The sequence below is a fragment of the Ictalurus furcatus genome, chromosome 5 (assembly GCF_023375685.1).
Source record: "Ictalurus furcatus strain D&B chromosome 5, Billie_1.0, whole genome shotgun sequence".
Classification (NCBI taxonomy): domain Eukaryota; kingdom Metazoa; phylum Chordata; class Actinopteri; order Siluriformes; family Ictaluridae; genus Ictalurus; species Ictalurus furcatus.
This window is the reverse complement of record NC_071259.1, coordinates 26074342-26093026: the sequence shown is the minus strand read 5'-3', so window position 1 is coordinate 26093026 and position 18685 is coordinate 26074342. Positions and strand designations below refer to the sequence as shown.

Below are 18685 nucleotides of genomic sequence, written 5' to 3'. Positions count from 1 at the left end.
TGGCCAAATGGTCCAGTTGTGCTCTCATCTGACCACATCACATGATTCAAACTGAAGTTCCCATGAAACTGGTTCTTTCTTGCAACTCTCCAAAGAGCTTGTTGTTGTTATGGATGTGGTGTTTTGTAGCTAAATTTAAAACTAGGCAACCCAAATTATCAACTGAATACTGCAAACAACAAAACAGTGTATAACACACCATTATCCTTACTGTGCACATAGAAAGTGTGCTCATGTGTCAGAATCCTGGCAAATAAGAATGCATGAAATGTCAACAAGAACCACGTAGGATAGATGACAGATTTTACAGGTGCATTATAGCAAGTATAGAAATGTTTTGCAGTGCCAATAATTTTGCCAAACTATTTAAAAAAAAAAAAATTCTTATGAGAATTAATGCTCTTCAATGGACTAGCATCAAATCCAGGCATTTTTAATATTATGTTTATTTCCAATTCCAATTATTTTCCCCCATTCTGGATGTCAATATTTCTGGAATGAAATGTATGTGCAAAAAAGGTACAATTTATAAAAACAGCTCTAACTTAGAAAGCATTATAGAAGAAGAATATCATTTACACTACAGTTTCCTATTAAAAAGTACAGACTGTACTTTATCTCCAAATAAATGTTTGCTTTATATTCTCCAATCCTGTTTACCCATTTAGTTTCAAGCATCAATTATTTACTTTTCAGAGCTGAGCTGATGCACTTGCTTGAGGCTACCAAAGGTTTCATCTTAAATATGATAAGCATAATTCTAGATCATTCTACTAAATTTATTGTTATATTGCATTCTTTAAAACATACACATATGCCAGACAGTTTAATAAATTGCCGTACTGGAAGCAGACACGGAACGAGACGGACAAGGGCTGGCGATCAGGGACTGTCCCGCACTCCGCTTCATTCCCTGTCTATTTTTAATCTTATTTTACTCACACGCCCGTCTTCAGTCCCAGGGTTTGTTTCAAAACGACAGCACGCATAGCCTCTGTGATAATGTCCATCATGAACATCACCGTGGCAACAGAAGGTCCAAAGCTCTCAGGACGATTAAAAGGTCACACGTGTTAGAATTGATCAGTGGTCATGGTGGAAACAGGGGATACATAGCATCCAATCTGAAGACACACAAACACCCAGAGGGAGAAAAATACAAACAGAGAATGGCTTCTAGAACACGTTTCCATAGTGACAAATACAGATGTGACACATCTGACCTAATTTAAGGATTTCAATGCCATTACCAACTCGTCTCTCAAAACATAGACACGCACTATAAATAATCCCAGTACCATGTGTAGAGAAAGAGAGAGAGAGAGAGAGAGAGAGAGAGAGAGAGAGAGAGACTTCTCATGGTCGTGACGTCAATCTGTTGGACGGTGTGAGCTCACAGACTGGAGTCCATTGCTCTTTCCAATCATTCTAACGGAGTGGAGCCACAACAAAAGGATCATCACCACTGAGAGGCGATAGAGGGTAGGAGCGCAGCGCTCACGGAGCGTTTCTAGGAGACATGATCGTTAGCAAAGTGATTCGGTCGCATTATAATTAGCAGAGGGCGCAGTCGTTACAGAGCATCTCCTGGAGCTACATGGCGTAGTCACGCTCATGTATATTACTTGCAGATGGCTTCCAGAGTGTCCAGTGTGCGCTTGATGTCTCTGATCTGAGCCGCGAGCGTCTGGATGGGCTGCATGGAGCGATCCAGTTCCTCACAACGTGCCATCAGTGTGTACATTCCCTACGTACACAAGCGTAGCAAAATATTTCATGAAGAAAAATAACAAAAAAACACGGATGATGAGATGAGTAATAAATAAAGATTTATAAAGATTAGTACAAATTTCCCTTACCTTTATGCTCATATCTACCGATTCCCCCAAACTGTCCACAGAGTCTCGGTATGTCTGAATATAACCCACACTCAATGCTGTCATCTATATAAGGAGAAAGAAAGGGTTAAACACTTGCAATTACCATAGCATGTTCATAGCACTCTGACTATAATTACAATAACAACATGCAAGGTGCTAGCCTGCCGTCGGGGTTCAGTGTCTTGAGCAAGGACACTTCGGCATGTGGGCCAGGAATTGAACTGTCAACCCTACGTTTAGTGGACAACCCATTCTACCACCTGGGCCACAGTAGCCCCAAGTAGGCTCCTTGGCTACTAGAACATTCCAAGCTGCACTTTTTTGTCGTATTAACTTCAAGAAAGAGAGAAAAAAAATGAGACCGGTGAGGAAAAAATGTGTACAGCTGCTATAATGTAAGTGATAACAGGAATTAACTTGTTTCTTGGACAACAATAAAAGTAAGTATAAATGTTAGAGACATGCCATTCTTTAGTTTATAAAAATGTAATTGTTGGCAAATTGCTTTGGTATAAGAGGAATAATAATAATAATAATAATAATATTAAAAAAGTTAGGACATGGTGCTATAGCAAAATAATCAAATTCATGGTAGTAACACCAGCCCATCATCACGTCCTGAAGTGTCTTATTCTTTACATATCTAACACTATAGCAAATTCAAGAGGCCTGATTGAACCATGTTTGAGTACGAGTAATTAATAAAGAAACAATAGTGAATTTCTGACACTTAACGCAGCTTTACAACATATTAAACAAAAACAAACAAACAAAAAAAAACAGGCACAAGGGAGAACAACACAAGCTAAGGCGAGAGGAACACTAAAACTTGAAGCAGGACAGAGAAACTGTCATGGTGATTCTGTGGGAAGGAATTCCAAAGTCACTGAACAATCTGCCTCCTACTATGGGCAGTCTCATCCTACAGAGCACCAGTAGATCATACCGGACCTTAGAGGGCGAGCGGAGGGGGTAAAATGCTCAAAAAGATAAAAGGGAAGGAGAGCATGCAGTGCTTTAAAATTACATGAATGACACTGGCAGCCAGGGTAACTGACTTGGCTACCATCAGGGTTTCTGGAACAAACAAACAAAATTTTCTTAGGAACGTTAAAGTCGAAACATTTTTAAATAGCAGACACAGTTAATGATGTAGTGAGCCTAATACAATAATCTGACCTAAGATCTGAATGTCACTAAATTATCTCAGCAAAGTGGAGGATATGATGAAGAGGAGCAGATCAAGATCTCAACCTTGAGGGACTCCTTGTGTAATGTGTGTGTCTGCTCACACATACAAAGTGAAGTTTCCCATAGAGATTTAAAATATGCTAGAGTTGTGTCTGACATTCTGATGAAAAAGAAACAACAACAGATGAGAATGAGTCAGTGTCAAAGGCTGCACTAAAGGCATAAGGTCAACAGAATGAACTCAAAGTGGCAAAGTAATTATTATACCACTCTTGCAAGCAGCTTGGATGAAAATGAAAACTGGATCTATTTTTCTTTAGACATTAACAGAATCAATGGGAAGTTTCTAATAGAACACAGAACTAATCAAGAGGCTTATTAATTAAGTAAGAGACAGGGCATGAAATAGCAGATGAGCAGGTGATGGCAGATGAAGGGATTTGATTTAGTGAGCAGCACTTAGTGTACTTTATCAAAAGCTTGCAGTAGGCCTTGGCATAAACAGTAAGACCAGTGCTCAAGACGCCTACCTGCAGATTGAATGGAACAAAGTTCAGAGGTAAACCAAGGAAAGGTGTCAGCAGAGTCTTAACAAGAGGGCATAACAACAGGATTTGTGAGATTAGTGATGTCAGTAACGGGGGCCGACTGTGGTGCAGCCCAGAATGTGGAAGAATCAACAGATATAGTGTTGTGGGATGCTACATTGTGTAGGACGAAAATACTTTATTGTATGTTTCTGAGCTGTGAACAGCTCTATCAGTCATGTAATAGTAATTCAGCGCTATATCAGGAGTGTCTGGTCAGAATTGGTGGGAAATATGTCATATGCCAGCTTAGATAGGTAATCATCATGCACGCCCCAACTAGGTGACAAGAAATAAGTCTACAGAGTGACAGGCAAGAGCTGGCAGCCGATCGAGAGAGAGAGAGAGAGAGAGAGAGAGAGAGAGAGAGAGAGAGAGAGAGAGAGAGAGAGAGAGAGAGAGAGAACAACAGAGTGAAATGGTCTGATATAATCAAATTAGAGGAAAATGGATTTTTGGCTTCTTTTATTTTTTTCCGAACAGATAAGGCTTCTGTAATTTGGTGGAAAGTTAGTGAATGATAATCATTTGATACGTCCTTGCTGAGGAATCTGTATCACCGCCTAGTTGCAAATTTGTTTCGGTTTAAGAGATCATGATAGCAGGATAGTGGGCTTGTGTTTATGTGTATTTTTATACTTGGTCCACCAATCTGTGTCTTTTAACAACTAGACGTGATGGTTTTATTCTCTATACTGTATTTTACAGAGTTAGAGAGCTTACTAATCAGTAAATGGGACAGACATGCTGAAGTTCTACATTTCTAATACCATAATGAAAGTAGATTACTTAAAGAGTTGTGTACACTTGGACCCCATCCCAAACTGCATACTACAGTACTATATAGCATGTCTTTGGTGTCATTACTATTAGGAATCCTGTTTAGTGCACATTATGTGGTTTGTGATGCTTGACTTGAATGTGTAGTGATATTGAACTGGCAGCTGTGAGACTGAGCCACATTGTGGAGAATGGTCTATACTAGATCTGTACTTGGTGCAAGTACTGACGTCATCTCACAAAGGTAGTGTAGCAATATTTTACTGGAAAACGACTGGTTTTCCACTTGTCAAATTAGGTCAGTGACGTATTGATTTGTATGTTTAAACAGATGTGAAAAGGATTTATGTGTGTATATAAGAGTTGTGTTTACGCTCTAGTGTGCTATAGCTTACATTCTGGATGGTTCCATTGAGGCTGCGGAGCATCATCTCCACGCTCTGTGCAACCTCCTGAGTGTGTTTGTGTAGGTCCAGTAGCACACTAGGGTCTATGGGCGGGATGTCAGCTGGTCGACGCAACGAACCACGGCCTCGCACCACTGGGCCTGAGCAGTCCGCTGTACACAACAAACACACACACATGCAGATATCTGACTGATCAGTACAGCTCGAGAGCGTGCTGCCAGCTGTCACAAGCAGGTTAAAATGTCTACATTTAATTAATAAACTTTCTGTCATTACTTACTTATTTACGTTTTAAATGATAAAGGAATGTTTAGGATTGATGTAATTGCGCAACCTTACCAAAAGTTAAGTTACTGCAGTCATATGATATTGCAGTCAGAATGTTTAATCAATAAGGATGACAGGAGAAAAATCGAAAGGAAAATGGACTGTCACACACTCACAGTCGGTGTCAAGGCTGGGGCGCGAACTCATTTTGATTTTCTGCTCCAAGTTCTTGGCGATGAAGTGGGTGAGATCTCCGTCACGGCTCACTGTTCCCTCCAGTTCCAGGGCGCTGGAGATAGTGGCCCTGCGACCCTCGCCTGCGGCCGCCCGCATGCCACTTCCGCACGCTTCACTGATGCCGTCCAGACTCTTACTGTCCTGCATACCACGCACAACCCGCTCCCGTCCAGGAGCAGAACGCACCCGCACCTCTGCCATCACGTGAGCCGGCCGTGGCCAATCATCAGGTGCTGGCAGCAGGGGAGGAGGGACTGAGCTCGGGGGAGGAGCTGGGACCAGAGGCGGGGCCTGGTCAGGGGGCGTGGAAGCAGACAAATGACCATCATCATAAGAGATACAGTTGACCGGTTCTGTAGGTGGCATTTGTGAAGTGGTTGAGTCTTCAGACGTGGTCTCTTTTACTGGCTGAGGAGACAATGCAGTTCAAATGCACAGAACATCTATTTACACAGACTTTAGACATACCGACTATAAATACCAAGACTGCAATCTGATCAAGCTCTTGTTGTTAATGAGTATGGAGCTAAATAAAATTCAGGTTGTAAAAAGTTCACGAGATCCCAAACAAGCCTGGAACTGAACGCAATCCTGGCCAATCACAAAGCATCTCAGCAGTGAAAGGTCTGCTGAAGCCAGCAGCAGTCACTTTTGTGACACTTTCCTCAGCCAATCAAATGTTAATTCTGTGCACAATAAATAAATGAATTAGTAGTCATAATTCCTCCTTATTTTTAAACACTATTCAATCAACGTAGTGTTTTAAGTGCGAGTAAATACAGTCGCAAGTTGTGGTTTGAGATAAATGCAACGAGGCTGCAGGCATTGTGTTTGACAAGTGCCCTAATTCTGATCAGCTTAACTTTGTGGACTAATAAGTAAGCATGCTTCGAGGCAGTGAGGTTCTTACTCAAACTTTCTACTCTGTATGCTACTACCTCTGGTGTTGACACCTAGTATGCAAGAAGAGATAGTGCTCATAATGAATATTAAACCGAAATATCTCAATACACTGCAGAGAAGAAAAATCTGTCTCACGAGTATTTTGTATCGTGATAGTTGAGACAGTGAATTTCTGTCTCATGCTTTGTAATTACGGTTGGAATTCGATTTTTTCAAGGTTAGCTTCTACATGATCATTAAAGGACTTTAATGCCATAGTGTCACCTACACAGAATTATGGCAAGTGAGTGCAAGACAGCCATTGTTTTAACTACACTACTGAAAAGTCAGTCCATACAGGATTTCACCGAGTTTTTAGTGATTATTGTGGCAAAAATACTTGATTATGCTGCTGCTTTTTTCAAAGTTTTTTGTGCTTTTTTGGTGGAAAACTATTAGAATTGCTGAAATTGCTATTCCACAAAATATTTTGCTATCACAGTGATGTCTGTTGGTAAATGAGTCCTTTTAGCTGGACTCATGTTCGACACACATGAATCCTAGAGGGCTTTTGCTAAATGTGTGTTGTGATGACGTCACATGCCATGTCTTGGCCCAAATCTGCTGAAAATTTGCTGTAATTTTGAAAAACTGCAAGCTCCTATGAATACTGCAACATTTCCTTGAATTTGCGGTAATTTCTGTGATCGCAAAATCGTGACTGAGGGACTGAAAAGTATCAATCAATCCATCCATCCATTTTCTGCCCCGTTTATCCTACACAGGGTCGTGGGAGAGCCTGGGGCCTATCCCAGGGGACTCGGGGCACAAGGCGGGGGACACCCTGGATGAGGTGACGACACACACACACCCAGTCACACACTACGGACAATTTGTAAATGAGCCTACAACACGTCTTTGGACTGGGGGAGGAAACCGGAGTACCCAGAGGAACCCCCCGAAACATGGGGAGAACATGCGAACTCCGTGCACGCAGGGTGGAGGGAGGAATCACACCCCCAACCCTGAAAGTGCGAGGCAAATGTGCTAACCACTAAATCGCTGCGCCGCTGCTTTAAATCTATATACATTTAAAATATAACAAAACAAGATACTTAAAGTTATATGCTTTTTGGAATAGTGTTTCTGAGTTTTGGGCCTACAATGCCAAAAGGTAACACTTCAGAGATATGAAGTTTTTTTTTACCTCAACAAATAAACCTCTGAACATTGACAGTTGGGATTTATTTTGATTAGTTGGCTTTTTAAATAGGATCACATTCAGCAGACACATTTTGCTGAATTCTCACCTGCACAGTAAAGTCTGCTCTCTGCTGATTCTCCTCACTGTTTTCCACTTCCTCACCATCTCTTTCATCATCCTGGCTTCTGACCTCCTCCTCCTCCTCCTCCGCTCCTCCCCACCCATCACTGGCTTGTGTGTGTGGCATGCTGGCAGTTTCCATGTACGGACTGTCTTTGGTTACGGTTTCTGAGTGAGGTGTGTATTCGTCTGTGTGTGTGGGGCCATCTTCGCAGGCGTACGTGTTGGTGTGAGGCGCTGAGTTTGTATGTATTTGTCTGTACGCAGGGTCCATGCTGTGGAGTGGGTGTGCGTGAGTCTCAGGAGTTCCTTCCTGTTTGTCTTGCTCCAGGCAAGCTACTCCATCCCGACATTTCTGCATGTGGGAGGCGGAGCCATTAGCGGCTGTCCAATTGCAGGCCTCTGGAGAGTCAGGACTGTCCGTCCCATCGGTCTCCTCCTGCACATCGTGGCCAATCCCAGAGGAGTGGCTCATCCCTCAACCTGCTACATAAAAAATATTATCAGTGCACCATCATCGTAAACTCCATCTCGCTATCTCCTGTGTCAGTTTACTTTTGCACGTCCACATTATCATTGTTTCTTCCTTGGCAGGATGTTCAGAACAAATGTATGAAAACAATTCTTATCTTACTTATGCATGCCACAAGATATGTGAAACAAGCAAACGTTTTGTCTACGTAGAGTTGCCAGTTTATAAGGTACGCCTACCTTGAATCTATAGCTTCTGGGATTTTAAAAAATAATAATACAGGGTATTTCCATACATAGGGGAAATGAGCACTTCTTTCATACTTACTTTGTATTATACACTTGTGCTCAAAAATTAATAAAGGTGCCAACATTCATTGATGCTCAAGAAAGCAACATGATACATTAAGAGCCAGGGGGGTGTAAACTTTTGAACAGGATGATTGGTGAAATTGTTATTTTATTTAAAGATCTTTTTCATTTAGTACTGACCTTCAGAAGTTACATAAGATATTGACATGTTTCCCAGAAAACAAAATAATTACAATATACACTGATCATCCTGTTCAAAAGTTTACACCCCCGAGGGCCCCCCCACAGCTCTTAATGTATCGTGTTGTCTTCTTGGGCATCAGTGAATATTTGCACCTTTTGTAATAGTTGTGTACAAGTCCCTCAGTTATCCTCCGTGTGAAAATATACATCTCAACATCACATAGCCTCTGTTGGAAAGGGGTCAAATATGCAGAAGATGCTGGAAAAGTGAAGATTGTGCAGGACCTGGAGGATTATTCTGAAGAACGGGGCAGTTTAACTGCTCAGGACAAACAAGGGACTCATGAACAACTATCACAAAACATAAACACAGTCAAAGATCATCCAGGTAACAACACACAGTATTAAAAATCAAGCGTATGTAAACTTTTGAACTGGTCCATTTGTGTAAATTCAGTTATTATTGTGTCTTGTACTACATGTAAACATCTGTTATGTGAATGTTTATTCAGGGCAGGACTATATTATATATATACATACATACACATATACATACATACATACATACATTATATATATATATATATATATATATATATATATATATATATATATATATATATATATATATATATATATATATACACACAATTTTTTTTTTCAGACAGCTTTTAAGAACACCTTTGACAAAACAAGAACATATTCAAATCATTCTCATGGCTGGATCAGGAAGTTGTCGCAATGTTGCGATGGACAAATTCAAAAAGACTGGAAGTGTTACAGACCGACCGAGAAGTGAACGTCCACAAACATCCCCTGACGAAGGCACAACCGACATGGTGCTGGCAAACATAATCCCCTACGTATGCAGACTTTTGGGACACCCTGTAGATACTCCCATCATATTTGTGCACAATTACTATAGACATCCTGCACAATACTCAGTCCCTCCAGCATTTCCCTATCGCAGAAATGAATGCAAACTCCCGCAAACTCAGCAATATTCGGAGGAACTTGCAATTTTTCAAAATGGCTACAGATTTCCTGCAGATTTGGGCCAAGATGCGTCATGTCACGCCATCAGAACGCGTAATCATTGAAAGTCCTCTTCGATTCCCGTGCGTCAAACATGAGTACAGTTAAAAGGGCTCATTTACCAACAAACATCACTGCAAAAGACCGTGCAAAACAATTTCGCCAATTCAAGTCATTTCCCACAAATAACCCTCTGCAAATTGCGTCGCAAATTTTGAAAAAAAATTAAATAAATCAAGCATTTTTGGCTGCAACAAGAACAAATAAACGTTGCAAAATCCTGTACGGACTGAATATGTCGGCCACTTCTATCCCTGTACTAGAGAAAAAGGTCAGTAAGACAACCAGATCATATTTGGGTAGCGGACAATTCTCAGCACAGTGCTGACAGTCAAATGGTAGTGTGTGCCACACTGGCATGAGAATACAGTATAAGGTGGAATAGTGGTGCTGGGATTTTGTTTGAACAGACACACTGCATAGCTTCCCTTTTTTACATGTACAATGTGTGCACCATCATCCAGCCCTAGATCTACTGCTGGCTGGCATGCTGTACTCAATCCAAGGTGTCAACACTACCGTCCCTGATACATTTATACCATCCCCACATAGACACAACCATATCAGTGTCACACCCAAATCATATCTGTCCATACCCACTGATGGAAAGACTAGAGAGTTGTTGACCTACAAAGTGCACCTCTATAGTAAGTATATACAGATAAACTGGCAATGTATGCGTGGTATGAAATCACTCAATGACACTGCACTATTACAGCCATAGCTGATCTATAATGAGTTCGTCAATCACATCACAGCTTTCATGACACATACACTAGTTCAACATTATCCACTACATCCAGCTCTTTAAATAAGGGCTAAATTTATCGTAAAATATTTCGTGAGTCCCCAGACAGCACGCATTTCACTGTATTTCATGTGACCGGATCTTCTTAATCAGCTACAGTTACCTAGATTGAGGAACTGAAATCATATGACGACATTAGCCAGCTAGCTAGCATTAGCAACCAGAATTAATTGCCTTAAGTACACAAGCTAGATAACTGAATAGCTAAGAGAAACGCAATTGTATTCCTGAGCTGCAAAAATAACAAATAAATGCTAACAGAACTCACTCAGAGTTGAGTAAAGGTACTATTTCAGTGTTGTCACATAAGTCATCTGACGTTAAGTAACGCTTCCTGGCTGATGTGAGAAAGCAGTGGCGGCTGTGGAGCCTGTTAGCCAGCGTTAAGCTGAGCAGGCCTGTAACTTCTCTTCTCGCTAACTTAATGACAAGATCAACGGCTGTTAGGCCTTGGCCAGCTGAATTATTTAATCTGCCAGGAAAACGTGATATACACACAGTGCTATGACAGACACACCAGATAAATATTTACCTCTTCGGTTCTTTCCGGAGGATGAATGTTGCCAGGAAACTTGGTCCGTTATAAATATCCGCCGAGTAAAAACCGTGGAATGAAAATTTGGTTCCGTATTAGTCACTTTCATGGAAGCAGTGACAAGTAGTTTCGTCTCTTATACAAGACATTTTTTAATATACAAGTTGTGTCGTCTGGTGTATAAAATATATGTATATATATGTATATATATGTATAAATATGTATATGTATAAATAAAATGTAGTTTTCGATGCCACTCCTCAAAAAATATGTACTAGTTATGTAATGAATATGTAAATGCGAATTGGGTCATAAAGAAAACAATAATAAAAATAGAGCTGTGTAACCAAAATATCTTACAAATACATGAAAAAAAAAAACCTGCATGAAAAAAAAAGAGATCAGTTTGGTTCTTCCCCAAACTGTTACCACAAAGTTGGAAGCACACAACTGTCTCCAATGTCCCTGTGCACAAAGCGAGATCCATGAAGACATGATTCGCCAAGTTTGGTGTGGAAGAACATGAGTGTACAGCACAGAGCCTTGACCTCAACCCACTGAACAATTTCTGGATGATTTGGAACTCAAGCTCAAAATATATCAGAGCTGTGTTCTTTCCACCCTGCTGTATGGAGCAGAATGCTGGAGAATGACAGAAGGTGACCTGACTAAGCTGTCAGCATTTCTCACATAGAACCCTAACCAGGGTAAAGTAGCTACTGAAGATGAATGATGAATGAATTTATTAATATATTTTATATGTTGTCCTAAATGTACAGTATGCAAACTTTTGCACTTGGCTGTATTTTTTTTCTTAAGTATTCAAACATTTTTTTAGCAGAGTTGCTCATACATCAGCTAAACTTCATATACCAACCACCTATAAATGTACAAAATACAAGCGCATAAATGACAAAACACATATTTGGTGCAAATCACACAAAAGCACCAATCCTTTGTATTGACAATAATGAAAAAAGTAACGTTTCAAAGAGTAGAGTACATGTGAATTTTTCTGATTATAGCCCCATAAATTGTCTGTAGATCTCACTTTCCCATTGTCTCTGCTCAGTGTAAATGAACAATCTGGAATTAAATATATTATTCATTCATCCTCAGTAACTACTCTATCCTTGTCAGGGTCATGGTGGATCCTAGGTGTAGCCTATCCTGGGAACATAGGGCACAAGGTAGAAATACACCCTGAATGGCATGCTAGTCCAGCCGGGCACACACACACATTCACACTTATTCATCTCTAGGGACACTTGAGAGTAGCAAATCTGACTACTGGACTGTTGAACAGTGATAGGAAGCCAGAGAACATGGAGAACCTCCACACAGACAGTAACCTGAGCTCAGGATCAAAACCGGGGACCCTGGAGCTGCTTCACCATGCTCCACTTGATGTTGGTCAATTATCAAACAACAAAAATACAGAATACAAAAATACCTCCAAAATACATTATTTGTTATATATTATGTTCTTTGCAGAAAGGGAACAGTACAGAGAATATTCCACCTGCCTGAAGTTGGCCCCCCACCCAACGCAAAACGTCGGCAAAATTGTCTCAATCGTTTGTGCTCCGTTTGTGCTGGTTTGTGCCATAAAAATTTTGTTTGTGCCGATTCGGTTCTGGAGATATTAAAATAATATTTATAGGTCATTCTGGGGTCACTCAGCCCCCCAAACGCTCCAAATTCATTCCAAATAGTCTCAATCGCTTGTGCTGGTTTGTGCCACTAAAAGTTTAGTTTGTGCTGCTTTCGTTTTTAAAATATTAGACATTGAATTATGGTGCAGTGACATCACCAGCCACCCACATGCTCCAACTTCACTCCAAATAGGCTCGTTTGTTTGTGCTCCGTTTGTGCTGGTTTGTGCCGATAAACGCTTCGTTTGTGCTGTTTCGGATTTGGAGATATTAAAAGAATATTTATATTCTTGGCTTGGCTCAGGATCTCCAAAATCCATCGGCTTTGTTGCCTCTGATGCCGTCCATACATGGGGTTCCATTCTACCCTCACACAGTTCTTTGGCTATCTGCACACGCAAGTTACCAGACATTGCACGCTTGGAACAGTCAGTGTGCAGGGAGGCATCAGTGTTTTTAATTAAACAATTGAGCATCATTGGGCTGTTCATTTCAGGCTCTCTGTCACTTTTTATGTGAATGTGGCCATGACATTCCTTACAGTTGCCTCTGATTTCTATGTATTTCTCTGTGGCTGATAGACCTTGGCTCTTTTAAAGGCAAATGTGCAGGGGCTTTTCACTTCTTGCCAAATGTGATGATTTATCACATGCGTCCAGATGCCAGGCTTCAAAATAGTGTATTCCCTTTTTTGTGTTTTAGAGAACTTGTTTTTGTCTTGAACTGTTTCAGGCATGAATTCAATCCATTTCTGAAATGGAACTTGAAGATCAAAAGTCCAGCAATCTTTGGTCTGGGGGAAAGGGACCCTGGCTCAAAATCAGTGTCATCACTACTGCCACTTGTTTCATGAGCACTTTGATAAATAACCCCTAAAGCAGTCACAACATCTGTTCAATTTAACACAAGTATATAGAGCCTTTGCAGTGATCTTGTTTTCTAGCTGCTCACTAAGCTCTGTCCAGATGCTCTGATTAGGAGTAGCTACGTTGCCATTTTGGACTATGGCCTCTTTTGATGAACAGAGGACTGTGAAATGGAATCCCTGTCGACTGCTGGTTTCTTGGGCATCTGGCATAAGCAAAACATAATTACCCACTGAAATAATCCTGACTAAAACAATGTCATATACAATATAAACCTGTTTTCATGTATTACTGTATTTGTCAGAATACAAGGAAAATATAATATAGTAATAATAATAAATAAGGATATTATATCTTATATTAGGACCAATATGGTAATGTTGACCCCTAGATGCACAACGTATTCAAAAAACTAACATGGGTATCATGTGCAGTTGTAATTAGCATTTCATAGCTACATTAGCCATACTAGTATTAGCAATGAGTTTTCTGTTCAATAAACATTGTCAATCTTAGCTCTCTTGAATGTTGTACCATTATGATTGAAGTTAACTAATAATATTGTAACTGACAGTGTTAAAACATTGTACTTACACTGACCAGAATTTTTATTTAGTAACTATATTGACTTTTCCTAAACTAACTTAACACTAATTTCCACAAGAGCATCGTGAACAGAAGTGTCACTTGCACCTAGTGGTGGCAGTGAAGTGTAGCAGATGATTCTCCTTGTGAATAAATTAAATGTTCAATCATGAGAGACCAGTGAATGAAATAAAGATAATTGTTTATTGAACAAATAAACATGAGGTTGGAGAATACATGACAGGGATTTGAGATCGTTCCTCCATACAGAATCTCTACAGATCTTTCAAGTTTTCGAGATTAATTTAACAAAAGATCAAAAGTAAGTAAGTAAATTTTATTTATAAAGCACATTCTGTCTCTTGTTCCTCCTGAGGCTGGTCCTGTTGCTGCTGCTGCTTCTTCCACATCTTGGCCATGGCCAGCAGTTTGAAGTTGGGCTGATTGGCAGCATCCTCCGGGAAGATGTAGTCGTAATATTCTTCCCATTCTGCGTCCGACCCATCCTCTACCGTGAGCTTCCTCCTCTTCTTCACCTTCTTGGGCATGAGCTTCCTTACTCTGTCCTTGTTGGCTAGGGTGCCGAACTCCTGCTCGAACTCGTTCCATACCTCGAGCAGCATGAGCCTCTCCTCCTTCTCCTCACACGTGCGCAGGCCGCGGTTAGCTTCCTCATAGACCTGCCTGCACCGCTGCAGTTGCCCCTCTCCTTCAATCGACAGCTCAAACTGTGCATAACTGATCCATACCTTGACGTGCTGTGTGCGCTGCAAGAGCCTCTTATAAAGCCCACGCGTGTTCTCATACTCCTTCTGCTCAATTTCAAAGTCGATATAAGATTTCCAGAGCACTTCTGGCATGTCGAGGCAAGGCTGACTGATAGCCAACTCGAATATGGCCCGGACTCTTTCGATCTCTCCCAGGATTGTCTCCAGCTCGGCAAACTTGATCCAGGCAGTGCAGTTCTCCGGGCTGAACTCCAGGTACTTCTCGTAGAGCTTCCTGCAACGGTCGAACTCTCTGAGCTGCAGCTCCAGCTCGATGTAGCCCTTAAACAGTTTGTTTTTTGGGTATTTCCCAATGCCTGTGCCCAGGCATCGTCTGGCATTCTGCAGGTTCTTCTGGCGGACTTCAAACTGGCCATAGAGTAGCCAGATTTTAGCAAAGGTAAACTTTTGGTGAGGGATGAGCGCCAGACATGCCTGATACACCTTTCTCGTCCTTTCAGGGTCCTTGACCTCCAGCTCCTCAAAGAGAGCGTAGTTGATCCACAGGTAAATGTAGCATCTCCAGTGTCTCTTCTCCATGATGAGGGGAACGTTGGCAATGGCTTGTTCGTACACCTCTCGGACTGTGTCGGAGTCGGCGTCGCTCTCCACCAGCCGCAGGTAATCCAACCAGGCGTCGTAGTTGTGTGGGTTCGCCTTAACTTCCTCCTCATACTGAAGTCTCCTCTTGCTGACGATGACCTCCTCGATTTGTCTGCTGTCTCCGAACCTCTTCTCAAACAGTGTGTAGTTCTTGAAAAGCTCCTGGGCCTGCTGTTTGGGGATTCTGTCCAGGGTGTACTTATAGATCACCCGAACACGCTCAAACTCTTTCTGTTTTTCTTCGAATTTAGCGAAAGCCACAAAGAGGTTTTCATCCATATATTCCTCGTCGAAGAACTCGACAGCCCTCTCGTACGCTTTTCTCATGTGCGCAATGCACCTCCTTATAGCGCAGCTCAAAGTTGATGTAAGAGTGTCAGGCCTGCTCCTCAGGCCACCACTCCATCCAGCGCTCAAACACCTGCCTGCAGCCCGCTATGTTCCCCAGCTTCTCCTCCATGTAGGTGTATTTGTACCAGAACTGGTTGATTCTAGGCAGGATGGTTACGGCTTGGTCCCAGATGTTGCGGGCGTGATTGACCTGTCGGTTATTCATCTCCATCTTGGTGTATTTCAGCCACAGTGTGATATTCCTGTAATCCACATCCAACGCTCGCTCGTAGATAGAACGAGCTCTCTACACTTCCTTCAGATTTTCCTCCCATTGTGCGTATTTGATCCAGTTTCTTATGACAGTCCTGTTCTTTCTTATTTGGTCTTCAAATCCCTTGCGTTTTCGTAATTTGTAATCGTGTAACTCCTCTTCATCAGTGATAGTCTGTTTAGCTGGAGGGGGGAATAGACCAAGTCGTAGTTCATTGGCTTCTCGGATCAGCTGCTCGGCTGTGATCTGCACCGCAGCCGGGGATTTATTCTTCACCTTTGCCGCTTTCGGTATTCTCCACTTCCCTCCCGCGGTGGACGCCATGACTCAAAAATATTATCTTACCACCCACAAAAAATGAAGATAAAATAAGTTTACAGCATTCAATTTGTTAACGCAAACACAAAACACTCAACGCTATTCTATCAAAACCAAGTTTTCTGCCATAACTTTTTGGTGAGGGGCCAACTTCACGCAGGTTATTTTAAACTGTATGTAGACTAAGCGTCTCGTTACCATGGCGTCTGCGACGTAAACGTTTACGTGCAACAGTTATGTTCAAAGTTTGAAATTCGATTTCTATCTTTTGTGAGCAGCCAATCTTAGCGAAGAAGGCAGGACTTGATGTAGTACGGGTGGGGGAAATCATCCAGGGACAAAAGTTATGGCGGTAAACTACCTGCGTGAATTCAATGTCTAATATTTTAAAAACGAAAGCAGCACAAACTAAACTTTTATCGGCACAAACCAGCACAAACGATTGAGACTATTTGGGGTGAATTTGGAGCGTGTGGGGGGTGGGGGCGGGGCTGAGTGACCCCAGAATGACCTATAAATATTCTTTTAATATCTCCAGAACCGAAGCAGCACAACTGAAAAGCGCGCAAACGATTGAGACTATTTTGCCGACGTTTTGCGTTGGGCGGGGGGCGGTTGGGGGTTTTGGGGGGGCTGTGGTATGGGTGGGGCAACTTCACACAGGTAGAATATCCTAAACCAGATTTCAAACTTGTAGTATCATCATTTGGCCAAAGATGGCGACAACCACTTGCATTATCCTAGGGCTCAGAACTAAAACCCAGTTTGCTTTAGCTTAATGTGTCTACCAATAAGTGTTAAAAAAAAAAAACTTTTAGATCAGCTTTGGAGTTTTTGACAATGTTTGATAGCTAAAAGAACATTTCGAGGCGTACAGTGTCTTTCCAAGCCATAGGTCAGTTTTAGTTTTGGTCTAAAGCCCTGTGCCTGACAAACTCTGAAATAAAAGAGTCTGTTATCACTAATCCTTGCTGCTATGAAGGCAGACGCTGACAGTGACCCATGGACCACACCTATGTTCGTCTCTATCCTTCTGAGGAACTTCAACTGATATAATTATTAATGCAGCGAATTAAAGCTATGCCTACATCTAAATCTAACCCTTATCTTAACCTCAGTAACCAAAAGGAAACCCTTTGGCTCTTTAAGTTTTTTTTTGTTTGTTTGTTTTTAATATTTATTTATTTATTTGCTTGTTTGTTTTTACGAAAGCTGCAATAGATGTTTTCTTAGTGGGGATCAGTCTAATATCCCCATAAATTCAAACAGAGATATCCATTGAGGGATATTTGGTCCACCAAGATACAAACACACACACACACACACGCTGTACTTAATAAACTGGAGCAGGAAGATGAAAGGAATGTTCATGTCTTTAGGTCCCTTTCATCCTTCTGCACCGTGTTCATGTTTAACTATAATGTTTCAGCTTGTAACATGTCAGCGTGGGCAGATGTGATGTTGTTGTTATAATTAACATTTGATGAGGGATAAAAAAGAGAAGGATCTACACATTTTTAAAAAATGTCTTTCCATTTATGTTTATTCCAACACTGTGTTGTTATTGTTGTTGATTGTTGTACATAATGTTGTATTATGTATGTTCAGCTGCAGTAAACTCTCTCTCTCTCTCTCTCTCTCTCTCTCTCTCTCTCTCTCTCTCTCTCTCTCTCGCTCTCTCTCTCTCTTGTTGGCTCTACATTTAATATTCATCTGTGTGCATGCTCCTATAGAGTTCTTACGTATCCAAGGCAACACGCCTAGTTCATTTCACAGTCTCCTGTTTTGAAGGCGGGTAGAATATAATCTCACTGCAGCAAGCTGAGCCCACATCATATTCCAGCAGGTCACACAGAGTTCAAGGAAGTCTGCCTCCTCAGGCGCAACACACCACCACTGCAGATACTGTGGGTGACGCACAGTGGTCCAGTCTGAGTAAACTCTGTGTGTGTGTGTGTGTGTGTGTGTGTGCTGCGGGAGGTCTTTGCCATTTTTGTTTATTGCATTGCCATAGGTGTTTGTGTGGGTTGAAGTAGAATGATTAGTGAGATTCATGTTGTATTTAAAGAAATTATTTAGATGTGTGTTTAGTGTTTCAAGTTTATTTGTCATGTGCATAAAATGTCAGCGATCATTGTACATTGAAATGCTTGTTGTGAGGCTCAGGTAATCAACAGCTGTGCAGTACACACACACACACACACACACACACACACACACACACACATATATATATAAGAGACAAAAGGTAACACACATTTGGTACTAAATAGCTGAGGTGCGCACCTTTTGTTTGGCTCCTGGCCCCATTCTATGATTGTGTAGCAT

General features: G+C 41.4%; 1 protein-coding gene and 1 pseudogene across 2 annotated transcripts; both read right to left on the bottom strand.

Moving 5' to 3' along the window:
* Window positions 1–429: 429 nt before the first annotated feature.
* Window positions 430–11614, bottom strand: borcs6 (BLOC-1 related complex subunit 6). 2 transcript variants are annotated; one of them, XM_053625425.1, is made up of 6 exons: window positions 10957–11614; window positions 7542–8041; window positions 5289–5757; window positions 4834–4997; window positions 1860–1943; window positions 430–1747 (listed from the first exon to the last, which is right to left on the bottom strand). In XM_053625425.1, the coding sequence occupies exons 2-6, from the start codon at window positions 8028–8030 to the stop codon at window positions 1622–1624; spliced, it is 1332 nt and encodes a 443-aa protein (XP_053481400.1). In that variant the 5' UTR covers window positions 8031–8041; window positions 10957–11614; the 3' UTR covers window positions 430–1621. The 2 variants fall into 2 exon arrangements, with proteins under 2 accessions (XP_053481400.1, XP_053481401.1); XM_053625426.1 differs by lacking the exon at window positions 10957–11614 and adding an exon at window positions 10693–10924.
* Window positions 11615–14406: 2792 nt separating this feature from the next.
* LOC128608275 (crooked neck-like protein 1) lies at window positions 14407–16463 on the bottom strand (annotated as a pseudogene).
* Window positions 16464–18685: the final 2222 nt, after the last annotated feature.